This window comes from Hyperoodon ampullatus (genome assembly GCF_949752795.1).
Source record: "Hyperoodon ampullatus genome assembly, chromosome: 12".
Classification (NCBI taxonomy): Eukaryota; Metazoa; Chordata; class Mammalia; order Artiodactyla; family Ziphiidae; genus Hyperoodon; species Hyperoodon ampullatus.
The window spans coordinates 53,159,340-53,178,284 of record NC_136925.1 but is presented as its reverse complement, the minus strand read 5'-3'; the positions used below and the strand labels follow the sequence as shown (position 1 = coordinate 53,178,284).

At 40.9% G+C, this 18,945-nt stretch overlaps 1 protein-coding gene across 3 annotated transcripts in view; it reads right to left on the bottom strand.

Moving 5' to 3' along the window:
* Positions 1-18,945, bottom strand: part of TPD52L1 (TPD52 like 1) — a 37,175-nt gene that overhangs the window by 9,512 nt on the left and 8,718 nt on the right. For 2 of the 3 annotated variants that reach the window (XM_079716865.1, XM_079716867.1), the window contains exons 2-3: positions 18,361-18,509; positions 4,825-4,926 (exon numbers count right to left, since the gene is read on the bottom strand). In XM_079716865.1, coding sequence (XP_079572991.1) covers positions 4,825-4,926; positions 18,361-18,509 — 251 coding nt within the window. Of the gene's footprint in view, positions 1-1,135; positions 1,151-4,824; positions 4,927-18,360; positions 18,510-18,945 lie in introns of all 3 variants that reach the window. The other variant, XM_079716866.1, reaches the window with a different exon arrangement.

Below are 18,945 nucleotides of genomic sequence, written 5' to 3'. Positions count from 1 at the left end.
CATGCCAGGTAAACGCAATTCACACAGTCCAACATGGTGGCAGGGCTTCTGCATCCATCCCAGGACATCTGGTACAAAGATCAACTTTTCTGAGAACTCTTAAGATCATCAGCCTTCTCACCCTGTTGATCCTACAGCGGCTAACTCGTCTTCCCTCTGATCGACTGCCTGTTATTTCTATGTGAGTTCTACTCGGAAATCAGGCTGCAGGAAGGGAGGAAGGAAAATGGGGTCCTTTTTCCTAGGCTAGCATGCCCTCATCCAATTTCCACCACAGTCCCGGCCTGCTCTTCTCCCAGGAAGCTAACAGGTAGGGGATCAGACTCATCACCTTCCCCAACAATATCCACTGAGGTCATCAGTAGGGGCAGCACTTTACTAGAACTCAGAAAGAAAAGGACAAAGAAGTGCAGGGGATACTTACGGTCTTACCCTAGACACTCCATTTTGAAATCATAGGCAAATATTTCCTCATAAGTTACATTAAAAAAAGAATTACTAAAAGAACTTCATCAGCATTATAAATTATTCATCTCTTTAAATACAGGTAGTTTTCTTAAGAAAAAAAAATTTTAAGGCATGTAATAAGATTCTACCTAAAAGGAGGCTTAATTCAGAGACCTGGGACTGACAGTTGCACACTTGCTAACATTTGAGATCTTCCGGTGGCCTTTCTCCTCTTCAACTTCAGAAGGTACAGAAAGTTGAAGGTGAATCATCTGCCTAAGTAACAGTTACTAAGAATTCAGAAAAACACGACAATCTAGAGGAAAAAACTCCTGTTTCTCGACTTCACTTTCTGAAAGTTTCGTAAACATACGCAACTCTCAATTGCCACTTTCCTCTTCTTCTCTGAATTCTAAGGACCTCTGCCAGTGTAAGAAGGCATGATGCACAAAGAGATTCCTGAGGGATGGCTCAGCAAGTGAAAGTCATGTAAATGATTCAGAAGTGAGATACACAGGGGCTGAAATAGATTCAAATGCATTAGGTGCCCTATACCCTGTAACTCTCCCTGGCTGTGAACACTCTCAGCAACAGAGACCTGGTCTTTGGCTGAAGCGCACCCACAGTGGGGCTCCGGGGAGGAAGGGGGCTGCTAGGGAGCTGGCAGGGCCCTGGGGGCAGCGCTTACCCGATGGAGTGAGACCTGCAGCCAGAGCAGCACAGGAGAGAAGAGCAGGAGCAGGGTTAGCACATCAGGATGCAAGGAAACGGCCTCACTGCCCGCTGTCCCCTTTCAAGAGCCCCAAGGAAAAGATGAGGGGACCCCATTTGTTACTCTTTTTGAGTACACTGACTTTTTAATGTCTTCACAATTACTTTACCAACCTACTGTACGTGTGCTTCTCACTATTTTTCTCATGGATATATAGAGGTGGCTGGATTCTCTAATAAGGTCACAAGGCTCCTCCAAAGATTTCCTCTCCACTAGATCACACACAGTTTGAACAAATTCACCGAGAAGTCCCAAGAAGATGGCAACATTATTAATATAAAAGTCATTCTAATAGCTTGCGTTTCTTCAGAGTACTTTCATAAATGTGACCTTATTTTAACTTCAGAGAAAACAGTCTAGTCAGGTAGCTATTAACCACGTTACCTGACAGGTGGAGAAGAAGGCAGAGCAATTCCGTGACCAGGCTAAGGGGCCTTCACTTAGTGGCAGTCAGGAGAAAATGAGAACCTTAGCTCAGGAAATATTATTTATTTTTATAAAACATCTAAATTAAATCCTAACGTAGCGCTTTTCATCCAGTTATTAAAAGGCCCAAATTCTAGGTTTTCAAAACCTGTAAGCATTAACTTTTAATTATTTTAAAGAAAAACTGAGAGGGGATTCCCTGGAGGTCCAGTGGTTAGGACTCTGAGCTCTCACTGCCAAGGGCCCGAGTTCGATCCCTGTTTGGGGAACCAGGATCCTGTAAGCCTCGCGGTGCAGCCAACAAAAACAACAACAACAAAAAACCCCCACCCCACCCCCCATAACTGAGAGGTACTGTTTTTCTTCTCAGGTATCTGAATTTTTCTGGCAATCTTTTTGAAGAAGTTCAGAAATTTGTTCCCAGAATTCACAAAAGAATTTTATGGTATAACTAACAAAATATAAAATAATATGATACTTTCAAACTGAAAAGGGGTTCAAAGTAAAATGCCTATAATAAAATTTTAAAATTTCCCCACTATCATTTTATAAATTGGCAAATTAATTTGAACAAAAAATTTAAAACTTACTAATTGTTCTCTTTTGAGAATTGTTATTATATTAAACTTAAATACTTTTCAAATATGACTTTTACATATATTACTTGTTCTAGTATAAAAGTAACAATTCTTTGTAAAACTTTTTGCTTTCACAGTTATCCTCATTTATTTCAAATGTTAGATATTATAGTTTGAGAAATATATAGGCCTGAAAATATAGGTCTACAAAATATTACAGGCCCATATTTGAATGTGGACTACATTTCCCAATATTTTTACCACAGTTTGTAATGGAAATTTTCTATCCTCTACACAGAGCAATAATTAATGAAAAGTTTGGAACTCCTGGGAAACAAGTTATCCATTATGCTAAAACAAAGCCACACTGAAACAGGAGGAAAGGCAGTCAACACAACCTTGATATTATGCCCAGCTCATGTAGGAACATGAGTATGTCAACATGCTGCACGTGTGAAACACAGCCTTCGTTCTCTACAACTTATGAAACACACTGCACTCCTGTTCACGGGCTCTCGCAATTTCCGTCCTGTGGGGTCACCTTGTAACTGAGACAGTCACTCAGTAAAGGTAAAAACTGGCATTTATTGAGTGCTTAATACATAGCAGGCTCTCTTTTGCTACCTGTATAATAAACTGAAGACGTTGTTACTCTTATCCCCATTTATAACTGAGAACAGCCACAGATTCCTAGATGCCACCCAAGACCTACTGAGGTGTAACCTTGGAGAGAGGTGGAATCTGAGAATATGCATTTATCAAGCTTCAGAGGTGTCCATAAGGTCTGCTACCGTTAGAGAAACACTACTCTACTCGGCAGTATTATGCCACTGAATCCCAGTGTTCAAGTGAAAGGTTTCAACTAAGAATGTGGAGAACAAACTTTATAAACATGACAACATATATTTTCTTGGATATAACTGGTGATAAGGTCTTTCCTGTTTTAAGGAATTATTTAATTAGTAGATAAATGTTTTAATGCCATTGAAATGACTGCAAATTTTTATATAATAAAGTAAGGGTTAATTCATAATCCAGAATATTTACCGTTCATCACACACTGCATCTGAAGAATTTTAACTGCTTTTTGTTATTGCTTTATTAGCAAAAATGAAGATAAAGCAATGTACTCAGATTCATGCACATGTACTTACTTAACTCTAGCCTCATGAATGCCAAGTTGTTAAGATGATGCATGAATATTGGGCACAATCCAGTAATTTTTGACGTCAAAAAATAACTTAAACACAAAGATATAAATATTTGCCTCTAGGTATCAAAGCTGCAGGGTAACAAAGAAAGCAATAGTTTAAGAATCCAGTAAAATAATATACACATATTTTTTAAAAAGAAGAAATAAAAAATGTACTTGAGACGTTTTTAAAAAGTGAATTTGATTTCTAGAGAGAAAAATGACATTGATTTATACAGAAAAATCTCCTAAGCATATCAGTCAAATTCAAAATAAACTATGATAGGTATTTAAACAAGCAAAAAAAATGAGAGTAACAACTCTATGTAAGATAACTTCCTAGTACATAATATGAAAAATAAAAATGGTCAATACTACATTGTTTTTCTGGTGCCTATAGTGAGGTCATTTGGTTCTCAGTTCAAAATCTTGATATTCACCCTAATTTTATATAACAAATACTGAAAATAACCAAAATGAGCAAAGGGACTGGTTTAAAAATTTTGCTACAGCTATGCACTGGAAGATAATACAGCCATTAAAAATGAAGATGTAAGGACTTCCCTGGTGGTGCACTGGTTTGGAGTCCACCTGCCAATGCAGGGGACATGGGTTCGATCCCTGCTCCGGGAGGATCCCATGTGCCATGGAGCAACTGGGCCCATGAGCCACAACTACTGAGCCTTTGAGCCTCGAGCCCGTGCTCTGCAGTGGGAGAGGCCACCGCAATGAGAATCCTGCGCACCGCAATGAGAAGTGGCCCCTGCTCTCCGCAACTAGAGAAGGCCTGCGTGCAGTAACAAAGACCCGATGCAGACAAAAATAAATATTTTTTTAAAAAATGAAGATGCAATAAACATTTATTAACATATTAACAATATATTGCTAAAGTAAAGAAAGAATACTACCAGGAGCATATACTATATGGTACCTTTTTAGAATAAAAGAATAAATATCTATGCATTTAGCATAGAAAAAATACATGTACTAGTTGGATATATACAAAAATGTAACCAAGAATGGTTTATTAGAGAATATTCCACTGAAGGCATATTTTAATTTATTGTTTAAATTACAGTGATTAAAATTCAGTGTGTGCTGCATTCTTTTGAAATCTCTCCTTATTACTGGTGATTAAAGGCACCCTCTATCTTCTATTTCTACTAGGTCGGGTCCTAGTGGAAAGGGCATCTCTGGGACCAGGCCCACTAAGCTGACCTTCAGGCAGAAAATGTCCCAATATAAAAATGTATCTCAGTCACCAATACTATCAGCCACATAAAATTTTAATCCAACTTAAAAAAAAAGAATGTGTTAGGAAGACCAGTTGATGTATATATATATAATGCTCCCCTTTTCTCGGAAAGCCAAAGGCTTAGCCCCATTCCCGTGGTTCTTTCCCACAGTACCTCATGTCTCCAAACTTCTTGCTGATGGCTGTCCCAACGTTGCTGAAAGCTGCAGTTGCCTTCTGCCCTGCGTGACTCAGAGTTTCATGTGTTTTCTTGTAGCTAGAAATAAAACAGAGAAAGATAATAATATCATGATTTCCCATAAAACTTTCATTGTACTTCTCTCTCCTGACTTTGAAAATTCCCTTTCCAAGCCAGATTTAGGAAGATGATCCACATAAGTAATTGTTTCTATTCATTGTTTGGGGAGGATGGGTTGGTGGCCGCTCATCAGAGGGAAACTCAGACCATTAAATCTGAATTCAGGAAAAATATACATATATGAGTGCAGATCTGAATGTGCAGATCTTTAATCACAAATAGTGGAACTGCTCTGAGAGTAGAGAGTTATTCTCAAAGAGATGTATTAACTCTATGAAGTGACGATGAAAGCTCTAGCCATCAACGGTAACACGAATTAGAAAATGTATATTTCAAAGGGAAATTTAAGCTTTTACTGCTTATGTGGGTAAAAGTAACCATAAAATGGCAAAATAGAACTAGCTACTTAATTTTCAAATACTTAGAGCTGGGAATAAGAAGGGTGCACAATCTTAAGATAATATAGTTACTTTTTTCATAACAGTTTTAGGAATATAGTACTGCAATGATCTGTTCACAAGCCTATGTCCCCACAAGGCTGACTCCCTGAGGGCAAGGAAGCCATTCATCTTTGTGTCCCCAGTATGTGGCAGAGGGATACAGGGGAAACATAATAAATATTAGAGGAATGAATCAATGATCAAAGAGGAAGCTGCTCTGTGGCTCTGAACTGGGAGTCATGGCAGTAAGAACAATGCAGTGTGATGGATTATAGAGAGAGAATGGACGGACTTGACAGGAGCTTATAAGTGACAAATGGTACAAGACGAAAAAATTGGTTTAAGGTTTTGAGCATGGTGACAGGAAAGGCAGTGGTATATCCACTGGGCTAGGAAATTTCTAAGCATTAATTAATAAAGTAGAAAACAAAAGGCACCTAACCTGAGGGAATAAAAAGAAATCAGCCGAAAGTTTTGTACACCATTTCACAGGATATGTAAGTCATTATGCTATACAGCTTAAACTTATACAGTGTTGTATGTATTATATTTAATTTAATATATCTCAATAAAACTGAAACAAGCCAAACCAAAAAATGTTCAACTCATTTAAAAAAAATAAACGAATTCTTATTTTTTTAACATCTTTATTGGAGTATAATTGCTTTACACTGGTGTGTTAGTTTCTGCTTTATAACAAAGTGAATCAGCTCTACATATACATATATCCCCATATCTCCTCCCTCTTGTGTCTCCTTCCCACACTCCCTATCCCACTCCTCTAGGTGGTCACAAAGCACCGAGCTGATCTCCCTGTGCTATGCGGCTGCTATGTGGCTGCTTCTCACTATAAACTAATTCTTATAATGCACATACCATCTTCTTCCAATATATGTTGCTCCCAGGTAAGTTCCCCCAAAGCTCCTTGCTTAGCCTAGAACACTTGCATGCATATGGTACATCTAAGACTATGTCCTGTGAAATTCATTGTGTAGGAACTTCAGTTATCCCTCCCACCCTTCCACCTCCCACAAATCATCCGGCCCTAAATATACTATCAGACTCTACACAAATGCTTTAAAACATGCTCCTTGGTCTTCCTTGGGACTGAAATCACTTTATTAACATGGTATTCTATTATTCTTTTTTTGTTAGCAGGAAGGAATGAGTCTGATATTATCAGCACCGTATGTTATTTATTTACACAGTGCCTGTTTTTCAGGAAGTGTAAAAACCAAGTATTATCTAGATGATAAAACCAAACCAAATATTCATTTACTAAACAGACATTTTCTAGGGAATAGGGAAAGACCGACAGGAATAAGGGTCAAAGCAGAATTTGGTGAATGGGAGGTAATTTGTCTCTGGGGAGAGGTATGTGATTAGGGAAGGTGGACCCCAGACGGCTCTGGGTCAAGCAGCAAATGAGAAGTGGGAAGATGAAAGAAAGGAACAGCTTTTAGAATGTTTGCTTAATTTTGTTCACTGCCAAGTTACAAAAATATCAGTTATTCAAATTACAACTTTCTTTTTACATTTTACTATGGGATGTTAGGTTTTAATTATGGCAGGAGAATATTTTTGATCATGTGAAATCATGGAATTGCAGGCAGATTACACATAAAATAAAATATTAATCTCTAACTTATTAGTGATAAGACAGTTAATATAGCACTAAATGTGGACCAGAAATAAAAACCTCAATCATTATTACAAGAATTCAGGAGGTGTGATCTTGAAATGGCACATGCTGAGAATTCTTCAGAAGAAACATGCTACTAAACAGGTTCCCAAAGCAGTGTCCTGATGCTTGGATTAACTAGGCGTAGAGATAGCCTCTAAAACAAAGATTTAAAGGTAGTAGTTTTAGCCTTAAAAACAAAAGGATTGGGCTTCCCTGGTGGCGCAGTGGTTGAGAGTCCGCCTGCTGATGCAGGAGACACGGGTTCTTGCCCCGGTCCGGGAAGATCCCACATGCCGCGGAGCAGCTGGGCCCGTGAGCCATGGCCACTGAGCCTGCGCGTCCAGAGCCTGTGCTCCGCAATGGGAGAGGCCACAACAGTGAGAGGCCCGCGTACCGCAAAAAACAAACAAACAAACAAAAAACAAAAAAAAAAACACAAAAGGATTTATTTACAAATAAACAAAGAAAATGTGGAATTGTTATTCCAGTTATATTTTTAGGATGCTGACAAAGTTTTCACAAAGTAGTAACCCGGCCATGAAATCAGATCTATAGAGGAAACTCCCTAGCGGTCCAGTGGCTACGATTCTGTGCTTTCACTGCCGAGGGCACGGGTTTGATCCCTGTTTGGGGAACTAAGATCTCACAAGCTGCACAGCATGGCCCAAAAAACCCCAAAAAATCAAATCTATGGAAAATGGCCTGTAAAACATGAAATCCATACATGATGGAAGTGAGGAAGACACTATATTATACACAGATGAAACATGGTCTTACACTATGGACTGGAATTTAGAATTAGGCTCAATTCTAATTAGCAAGGAAAACGTTTCCCTATGCAAAAGTTTCTCAGGCATATTGGTGAGGAAATAGAGTAATCCATTAAATAACCCAAAGAGGAGACTTTGTATCTTCTTTTCCCTTCTATTCCTTTCACACTCCATAGCCAACCCATCAAGAGACCCTGCTAGTTCAGCCCTCCAAATAGATCGAGAATCTGTCTACTGTCTCACCATCTTTACTGGTCTCTGCCTAAGTTCAATTCACCATCATCACTCACCTGGGGCCTTGGCCAAGTGAGTGTCAGAGGAACAGAGTTGGGTGCTGGGGGAAAATGGGCACAGAAGAGGGAATCAAGGAAGGCCAAGGGAAGACAGCCAATCGGGTGTCCACTCAGTACTGCATGTGTAAGGCCTGAAAGGTGACTCAGGGAAAAGTAAAAAATTACTCTGTCCCACTGTGATCTTTGCATGAGGTTGGGACTGGGTACCAGTTAGAGAACTCCTTCTTGTGTTGGTCCTGCATTTCTTTCAGGAATTTCTTGCAATTAAAGCAAATATTTAATTTACTTGTAAACTTTCCACGTAGTTTAACTTTTATACATTTGAGAATGCTTTGAATTTTGAGGTAAGAAGTGACTTTTGAACACTGTGTGTGTGAGACATTCTAAATTTAATGGCTTCATTTAAAACTAGCCGGTCAGGGAGAAGTACAGTTAGGCTGCCACGTCTGTGGGCTCTGCATCTGCGCATTCCATCAACCACAGATGGAAAATATTCAGGAAAAAAATTCCAGGAAGCTCTAAAAAGCAAAACTTGAATTTGCCATCAGTGGGTAACTATTTCCATAGCATTTACACTGTATTTAGAACTATTTACACTGCATTAGGTATTATAAGTAATATAGAGATGATTTCATGTGTATGGGGGGATGCATATAGGTCATATGCAAATACTACACCATTTTATATAAGGGACTTGAGCATCCATGGATTTTGGTATCTGCACGGGTACAAAACCCCCACAGATACCTAGGGGTGGCTCTACATATAGTAAGCAATAAGGGTTAGCACATTATGTTTTAAACACGCTTCTGTATCAAAATGTGAGAGAGCTGTTTACAGGCATCTGACTACTTTAGTGAGGTATTAGGGACATTTAAGCCCTCACCATGAAAAATGCATCTCTATATCTATGTGAAATTTCAAAGTTAAAATTCAAACATATAGGGCTTCCCTGGTGGTGCAGTGGTTGAGAGTCCGCCTGCCAATGCAGGGGACGTGGGTTCGTTTCCCGGTCTGGGAAGATCCCACATGCCGCGGAGCGGCTGGGCCCGTGAGCCATGGCCGCTGAGCCTGCGTGTCTGGAGCCTGTGCTCCGCAACGGGAGAGGCCACAACAGTGAGAGGCCTGCATACCGCAAAAAAAAAAAAAAAAAAAATTCAAACATATGGATAGCTCAATGGAGTGTTAAAGATTGTGGGGACTGTTAACTCTTTATTTCTGGGAATTATAAAATGTTAAATCTGAAAGGCACTAGAGCCCGATCCCTTAAGACTACAGATGATGAAACTGAGGCCCAGAAGAGCTGAGTGACTCTTTAATGACAGAGGTAGGGTTAGAGTAGGCAGTGTGCCCGCCTTCCATCAGTGTCTTGTTGCCTAGGAGATGACAAGGGTGAATTAGATCAACTCCAGTGTTTGTGGAGAGAAATAATAATACTATATTTCAAGAAATTTTAAGATGCACATTTTCTACCCACACTTTTAGGCCTCTTCCCCTAGGCTAACCACTACATTTCTTGAAAACAATTAGTAGTCCTTATATACATTACTTAGAGACCAATAATTGAGGACAAGAGATTTCTAGGGGTTAGGCAATGAGAGAGGGTTATACATGGGGAACTGAGCTCCACGAACAAAATAACTAGGGAATCCATGAGAAATAGGTCAGCAGGCTCAGAGCATTTAAAAGCTCCAAGGAGCACCACACACATTACAGCCTAAGTGAAGGGTCCCTCTGGAGTTGTGCACGGCACAGACCCTGTACCTTATGGTGCATCCTAATTGGACTTGATCTTAAAACTGAATAAGTAATATACATCCTCATCCAGAGGCTAGGAGCCTGTGTCTTGAAACAATGTTCTTCTGTCAGGCCACAGATAACCCCCAAGGAAGTCGGTGTATTTGCATTTTACTCCCTTTATTGTGCCATGAAATTCTGTACATAGTTTGTACTACTAATACTGAAAACTGTTTTTTCAACTCTATCACATAAAATTATGTTCAATAGTATTCAAATAATGAAAAACAATTTAAATACTAACATCCTGATTGACTTGACAACCTTATAATTTAAATGGAAGTGGTATTTGGCATTTTACATTACTAGCATCTCTTATTTTAAGCTAAATATAAATTATACCATTGCTGAGTTCCATAATTGATAGAGCGGACAACTAACACATTTTCCTTAAATAAAAATCAAGTGTTAAGATATCCTCAGGGACTTCCCTGGTGGCACAGCAGTTAAGAATCCGCCTGACAATGCAGGGGACATGGGCTTGAGCCCTGTCCTGATCTGGGAAGATCTCACATGCCGCGGAGCAACTAAGCAAATGTGCCACAACTACTGGGCCTGCACCCTAGAGCCTGCAAGTCACAACTAATGAGCCTGTGTGCCACAACTACTGAAGCCCGCGCTCCTAGAGCCCGTGCTCCGCAGCAAGAGAAGCCACCACAATGAGAAGCCCCCGCTGACCGCAACTATAGAAAGCCTGCGCGCAACGACAGAGACCCAACGCAGCAATTAATTAATTAATTAATTAATTTCTTAAAAAGAAAAAAGATATCCGCAGGTTGCTGTCAACTGTGCACTGGGAGGCAAGAAAATTGGGAGTATTTGCTTCAAGAGGTCTGTGTTGGGTGCCTCTCCTCAGGTTTCCCATAAGCCCTGCTGCTAAGCTCTTTGCAAACATCCTCCCAATGTGCTGCAATTATGGTTTTTAAACCTCTCTCTGGGACTCGCCTGAACTTCCTGAGGGCAGAACCACATCTTGTTCATCCTCACTGTATCCCCAGTGCCTGAATCAACTAGAGCAAGAGTCACGTGAGTTTCCTCTGGATTCTGGAGGCTGGGATGCCCCAGCTTCAGCTACAGGTGCAGAGTCAGGACTTGGCAGTGTGAAGTTTCTAACTCTGGAGAAGAGCCACAGCGACCTTAAGGTGAGTGAGGGCCAGTCTTCCTTGCGTGCTCTAAAGCAATCCAGCAAACAGTAGCTTTGGAGGAACCTGCACTTCCCAACAAGGCTCGAATGTGGTCCAGTGTTGAACCTTTCTTTGGCAAAAGTTTAACTGTGATAAGCAAATGGCAGCTCATATTTATTAAGCACTTTGTATGCGTTAACCTACTGAAGATGCATTTTGTTTGCTTGTTTTGAGTACAAGTAATCTTCCTCTTTTCTGATGAAAGTCAACAGAAAAATAGGCTTTACTTTTCAGAGATTCAGTTTGGCTGGAACGGATAGCTTCCCCCCTCCTAGCTTTACTGAGGTATAACTGACAAAACAAAATTGTGAGATATTGGATTTGATATACATATACATTGTGAAAGGACTCTTTTCCATCTAGTAAATTAACATATCCATCACCTCACAAACATATGTGTGTGTGTGTGTGTGTGTGTGTGTGTAGATGAGAACATTTAAGTTCTACTCTCTTAGCAAATTTCAATTATACAATACAGTGTTACCAACTATAGTCATGATATTATACATTAGATCCTCAGACCTTATTCATCTTATAACTGAAAGTATGTATTCTTACCAACCTCTCCCTATTTCACCCATACGCCCACCTCTAGCAACCACCCTTGAACTTTGTTTCCAAGAGTTTGACTTTTTTTTAGATTCCACATATAAGTAATACCATGCAGTATCTGTCCTTCTCTGACTTACTTCACTTAGCATAATGCCCTCAAGGTCCATCCATGTTGTCGCAAACAGCAGGATTTCCTTCTTTCTCATGGCTGAATAATATTCCGTTGCACTCGTGTGTGTGTGTGTGTGTGTGCGCGCACGCGTGCAAGCGCACATCTTTAAGGAATGGGTAGAATTTAACTGCTAGAACAGGTGAGCTGTTTGGCCAGCATACCAACAAGGGGCTCTTCAGTAGTGTGGGGTGAGGTTCTCTGCAAGCCAAATAAAAGGCATTCTGTTGACTTTTCATGCAGATTCCTCTTCATGTCTTACAGATTTGAAAGTCAGTGTTAATAATCAAAAGGAGAAAGCATATCATCTTCTAACATGTTCTGACTTAAAGCATTTTTCTACATACGGATCGAAGAAAAAAATTTAAGTTCAATAGTCTTTTGACAAGAAGATATCTTATAGCCCAAATCTGTTTTCTATTATGGAATTTAAAAGAGAGTATTACTTGAACAGTTGCATATGCAGAATTTCACTGAAGACACAAAAACTATTTAGGTTTCTTTTCTTCCAAAGCTTCCCTAAACACACTATCAAAACATAGATTTACCACTTGAATCTAGAAAAGTAGATCCTACTTCCTGCCTTGTGTGATAAGATGAAAGCCGAAAGGTAAGAAGAATGAACGACCATGTGAGAGATGCGCTACGTGGTCTTTTTAAATTAGGTCTTTAATCTTCACTGGCACTTCTGAACCCAATGGTGCCACAACAGGCTCCTCATAAAAAGAGATAATAATCTTTACTGAGCATAATAAGCTGGAAGTCTTAGAAGCACAAAAGCAAAGAGTAAATAAATCATAAACTGAGCTTCAATTTTCAAGCACTGTGCATTTTTTTTTTAATGTTGAATGTTAGAGTTTTACTCCTCTGTATATAGGATGAAGTTATTAAGCTTTCCGAAAAGATGGAATGGTTTAAATTCCATTCCACAACCTTCTCCCCTTTGTAGACCTACCATTTGTTCTATGATACAACTCAGTGTTTACTGGTGGGCAATTTCACTGGTTAGCAAAGGCTGAACTCTCACTAAAATGAAGCATATCAGTTTTAAGAGCCCACCACGACATCAACCTTACAAATTCCTTTTCCTTCTATTTCCAGAAGAGATTCAATTTCTCCTCCAGTGGTCTCCCCACCTCTTCACCCCAAAGCCGCCCACCTCCCCCATGCTTCCTTGAAGCCTAAAAACATTAAAAAGCTTCAGGATGAGGGTGGGGGGAATTTTTTGTGAGTGTCCTTAGATTCTCCAAAATCAAGGCAAATAAAAAACTATGACAAAAACAACAGCAACGACAAACCCAGGGACACAGATGGCCTCTTGACTTACTACTGTATGGTTATCTTTCTATAAAGGAGATAATTTTAGTCTGCGGTGTAGTTATTCCTACTCATCTGGTCCTATTCCACTTTGAATCCTACCACAGACTAAAATATGCCAAGATCTTTCATTAACATAGCACAGATTTTCTTTTCATTATAAATCAAATTAAATAGGTCATGATTGCTTAATCAGTATGCAAAGTATTGCCTCTGGGATACCTGCAATACTCTGACAGCTGAAATTCTTTTTAGTGCTTTGAAATCTAATTCTATCCAATCTAACCCCCCATCATTCCCCCCACATCAAAACTTCATTGTATGAGGTATAGATATGGTTCTAGAATGGGTATCATGGACACTAATAGCAGGCGTTTAAATATTCAGGGGGAAAATAGATTCTGCTTTTCTGTCCGCCCCCCTCCCCCCAACATATGATTAAGCCTTTTCCCTTTCCCTCAGCAGCCAAGAAAAAATGGTGGGAGAGAGATGCTCTCCTGAAATTATGTTGCTGATAGACTCATGCCTCCCTCTTAAGAAAGAGATTTATTCTTCTTTACAAAGGAAAGTTCACATCATTCCTAAAGGTTAGTGAGTCCATGATCATCTGTATTTATTAACTAATCTCCGAGGAAATCTCACCTAGGTCTGCAGCTTTCAATGCATCAATATGTAGATGACTCAAATGTCCATTTCCATCCTTGACTTTTCCTCCGAGTTGCCCTCTCAATATATAAACTTGTTTATCTACTGGACATCTCAGACTGCGCACAGCCAAAGCAGAATTCTTGGGTGTCCTCACCGGACCTGTTTCTTAGAACAGCAAACAGGCCTACAAAGTGTCAGACACTGTTCTGCACTCATTGAATCCTCACTACCTACAACAGGTACTAATACGATCTCATTTCATGGAGGCAGGGGACCTAGATTTCAAACCAGGTAATTGGTTGGAGTCCACAGCCCACCAGCTTAACTACGACGCTAAATCCCCATTGCTGTAACCAGTCTCAGTATTCACCCAGTACCCCAAGTCAGAGACCTAAGGTCACATTTGATCCCCCTATTTCCCTCAACCCCCCACATCCAAACCGCTGGGAAGTCCCATTGGGTCGACCTCCAGATCCTGTACCCTCTCTGCTCATGACTCTCCATCACGACCTGGGCCACTGCAACAGTCTTATAAATGATTTTCTGGTTTCCATTCCTGCCTCTTCACAATCTATATTACACATACTAACCAGAATGTTCTTTTTAAAAGGTGAATTAGAACAAGTCACTTCCTGCTGCAAATTCTCCAACGGCATCCAAAGCTCTTGAAATAAAATCCTCACTCCTCCCCTTGGCCTGGGAGGCCCCAGAGGCTCTGACCTCAAGCTCCTCTCACTACACTCCAGACACAGCCCTTTCCTCTGCTCCCTGAAACCTGTAAAGCTAGGTCTTGCCTCAGTGTCCTTGTGGCAATTTTTTCCTCAGCCTGAAAGCTCTTCCCCAGATCCTCACAAGATCGTATCTTTCTGTCATTCAGGTCTCAGCTCAAAGAAACCTCCCAGGACAGGATTTCCCTGTCAGGGACCCATCAAAGCAGCTTCCACCCTCTCCGGTAAGTCACTCTCTAGTACCTCAACCTATGCTGTCTTCATCATAGCATCCCGACAGATCCTCATTTGTTTGCTGCTTGTTTCCTGCCCTTTTCCCTTTCAACACTCATAGAGATTAGGAACTTTGTCCATCTTGTTGAATCCTGTATCCTGAGGGCTTAGATTAGCCCCTGGGTAATAACGCCTAATAGCAGACACTCACTAACACTTGTTGGGTAAACAAACTGTCAGGACCCCCCTAACAGCTTTCTATTGCCTGTGGATAAAGAATAACTCTGTTATAAACAGATGCCACAAGCCCCGGCCCCTTCTCCCCACCATCTCAACAAGACTAAGTAATTGGATGGATTTTCCTTAGGAGAAGCAGCCTTCTCTGTCAGCCTCAACCAGGCTGTGCCTGTGCGTCCCCCAGGACGTTCCTCCTGCCCCCGGTGGCCGGATTAAACTCCAAATCATCCTCCAGAGTTCTGCTTAAACATCTTACTCAAAAAAGCTTCCCTGAGACCCCAGGCAAGGTTCCATCCCCTGCTTTACATCCCCTACAATACCCTGGATTTGGCGTTACAACCCTGTCACACTTAGCTTTTAACCGGTTACTTGTAAAATAAACAAAAACAAAACTCTGTTTTCCTGACCACGACTTTAAACTCGATAACCCCAGGGAATAACTCTGTTCTACTCATTCAACAAAAAGCTTGATACTAAGTGTACTGCCTGACTATAAAACCAATTGGTTTTTTCAAACATGGGAAAACCAGAAACTATACATTCTCCAGTGTGCAAAGAGGCTACAAGCCTTCCTTGAACTTGCCTGCTCTAATTCCATGTCTCAGGAAACCATGACCCATTCTCCTCACCCCCCCACCCCCCCACACCCCACACCCCACACCCCCACACCCCACACCCCGCCGCCTGCCCTGGCAGACCCAGAACAAACTGGCCACACCCCCTGCTCAGATATTCGCTGCTCCCTCCCTCCTCTCAGCAACAGAAGAGCCAGAATTGCCCTCCCTCCACTGGGTTCTCTTATCCTTGCAGTGTGGTCAGGGAGGCCAAGCAGAAAGATCCTGCCTGGTTCTGACACCCCAGAAGGAAGCTCAGATCAAGTGACGAGAAACCCTAGACCTGGATTAAATACAGAGGCCACCAGACCCAGGGAATTAGAGATGGCTCGGCCTCACCCTATCAGGGCCATTAATTGGTATAGGCCACCAAAGTGCAAAGACAAAAAGCAAAATGACTGACAGATAAGCTCATTTAATTTAGTGCCTAAAATCCAGCTATCCTGAATTTTCAGGAGATTGTTCATATGATGTTGGCGACATATATATTTTAAGTTGATAAACATCAGTGTGTAGTTTCTTATCTTCTTCCATAATCATCAGGTTGGGGAAGGTTGGTTAACCTCTGGAGAGACACTGATGGGCTCCCTGGCTCCATCCTGCCCTACTCTGGACTGTGTCCTGACCCTTTCTGATTGAGCCCATGGGGTACACATGCACAGATGCAGATAGAATTGCTAGGCTCTTAGAGTTGGAGAGAATATTCCCCTTTACATGGACACTAAGGGAACCACAGTGTGGAGACGTCAGGCTCCTCTTAGATCTAACTCCTCACGCAAAGGGTATCTTCACTAAGGTCTTAGATCTTAGTTCTCAGGAACCAGCAGGCAAAGTTGGGCCCCAGCCAAACTGAAATAATTGCTGTCCATCATGGGTACCTTATCTTACTACCAGGCCCCTCTATGCCTGGGAGAAAAGTACCGGCAAAGAATAAAATTGTTTCCCACTTAGATCCTAGCAATGTAATATCTTTACCTTCCAAGGAGGAATACTAGGGAAGAAAATGCATAACACAAAGACAAAAATTTCTTGATGGTGGAATCTGGGGTCAAGGGATAGGAAGCCTCTGTGGTTTCTCCATCGGCCCCCAGCTCCCAACACTCAAAAGGAAGAAGGATCGCATTATGATGCGGGCACCTTCTTCGCTTTGGCACAAGACCCCCTGGCAAGCAAAATATTTTAAATCATTAGAGAAGTACCACAGTAGCTAAATATTTCACATAATTTAAAAAGTAACCCCATGAAAGCATGATTGTAGAACACCCAAACCTATTCTGTACCTTGCCTAACATCAGACAGGAAGATAATGGCAAAGCTGAAAACATTTCTGTTGGTCTAGGTAGGAAAAACTTGCTTCTCCTGTGTTTCTCCTTTACTCTCACATTACTATCAGACTCACAATACTTCTGACATCAGCTATGGGGGGGTTTCCACACACCAAGCAATTCTGTGACACCAGCTGGGCGTCCTACAATTTAACTCACTTCTGACACTATCTACCCGGAGATCGAGTCAGATCCCACAGGTTAAGGGCTCAGCCCCACAGGACTGCCTCCCACTCACCTCACTGCAGATGCCAATCGCAAGTCCAGATTACCACCAGTGCTCCTGACCACTGGGCTATAAATCAGAGGTTCCCACAACCTCCTCCTTGAGTTCAATTAATTTGCTAGAGTGGCTCACAGAACTCAGGAAAACAGGTTTCTTACTAGGTTACCGATTTATTGTAAAAATGATATGATAAAAGATATAGATGTACAACCAGATGGAAGAGGCATGTGGGGATGGGTACCGAGCTTCCATTCCCTCTCCTGGTACACCACCCTCCCAGCACCTCCATGTGTTCAGCAACCCTAAAGCTCTCCAAACCCCATATTTTTGAGATTGCTATGGAGGCTTCATCATGTAGGCATGATAGATCACTTCCAGCTCCTTTTCCCTCTCTAGAGAACAGGGGTGTGGGACTGACAGTTCCAAGCTTCTAATCATGGCTTGGTCTTTCTGGTGACCAGCCCTCATCCAGGAGTCCAAGAGTCACCTCATTAGAACCAAGGATACTGCTATCACCCAGGAAATTCCAAGGGATCTAGGAACTCTGTGTCAGGAACCAGGGTCAAAATGCAAATGTTAGAACAAAAGATGCTCCTGGTATAGGAAATTATAAGGGTTTTGGGAGCTCTGTGCCAGAAACCGGGGGCAGAAACCAAAATATTCTATTATTTCATGTGGCCTTAACCCAGTTCTAACATTCCCTAGAGTAGTGGGGATAAAAGCACACCCCCATACATGAGAGGTACAAGCTTTTCTTTTCATGTAAATGGACAAAAAGTCTGTACAGTTTTTAAAGCTGTTAACCATTTTTGATAGTAACTCAAAATATGCAGTGAATGCCAAGTATTCTGAGGATTTAGAATTTTATGAGAAAACATAAGGAAAAAGTATATATTTAATAAATGTTAAAAAATACATATATATAATGAAGAGAAAGAACTTTAAACTGTACAACTCCATAAAAGTAGTCTAAGTGAAAACAGAGTGTTGGTGAACAAAGTTTTATTTCATGAAGCTACTTTATAGAGTCTGCATCATGCAACATATTAATGATTATTCATATTTCCTTATTTTACTTCTGGAGAAAATATTTTTCCCTAGCCACCAGTATGAAATCAGCCTCATGGGAAAAAAAACTGAAGAGGCAAGACAGCAGGCTGAGTGATTTTTTTTTTTAAGAAAAATGTATACTTACGCAGTAGTAGTCTGCACGTCATGCCAGCTTCTGCTGAAGTTCTGTTTTAATTCATTCATCAAGTTCATGCCGAGTTTTTGTTTTATCTCAACCAGACGCCTTTCTTTCGCTGATAAAACTTGTCGTAATGTTGTAATTTCGTCTTCTAGCTACAGGTAGGAGGGAAAATGGTGGGGAAAGAGGTCAGACCAGCTGAAACACACACGGGTGCCCTCGGTGCTCCAAAGAAGCTTCTGCGCCCTCTTGTTTACATAGCCCAGTGCATGGCCTTAGCAAACACATCCTGTAGAGAAGACTGCCTAATATTTAAAAATGAAAGTAGATTTTTTTAGCTTTAATGATTCTAAAAGAAATCAGTACTCCTTGTAAAGAGTTCACTCATACAGCAACATGTAAAGAAAATAAAAATCATGTGTAATCTACTAGGAAATAGCCACTGCTTAATTTTTTTGGTTTCTAATCATCCAAACGTTTTTCTAAAATTATACATAGATCCTAGCAACTTCTTTTAAAGTGTTATTAGTCAGTGTTGTTTATTTTTTGCCAACCACACCTAGCGTACGTTGTGGTTTGCCAAGGTGGTGC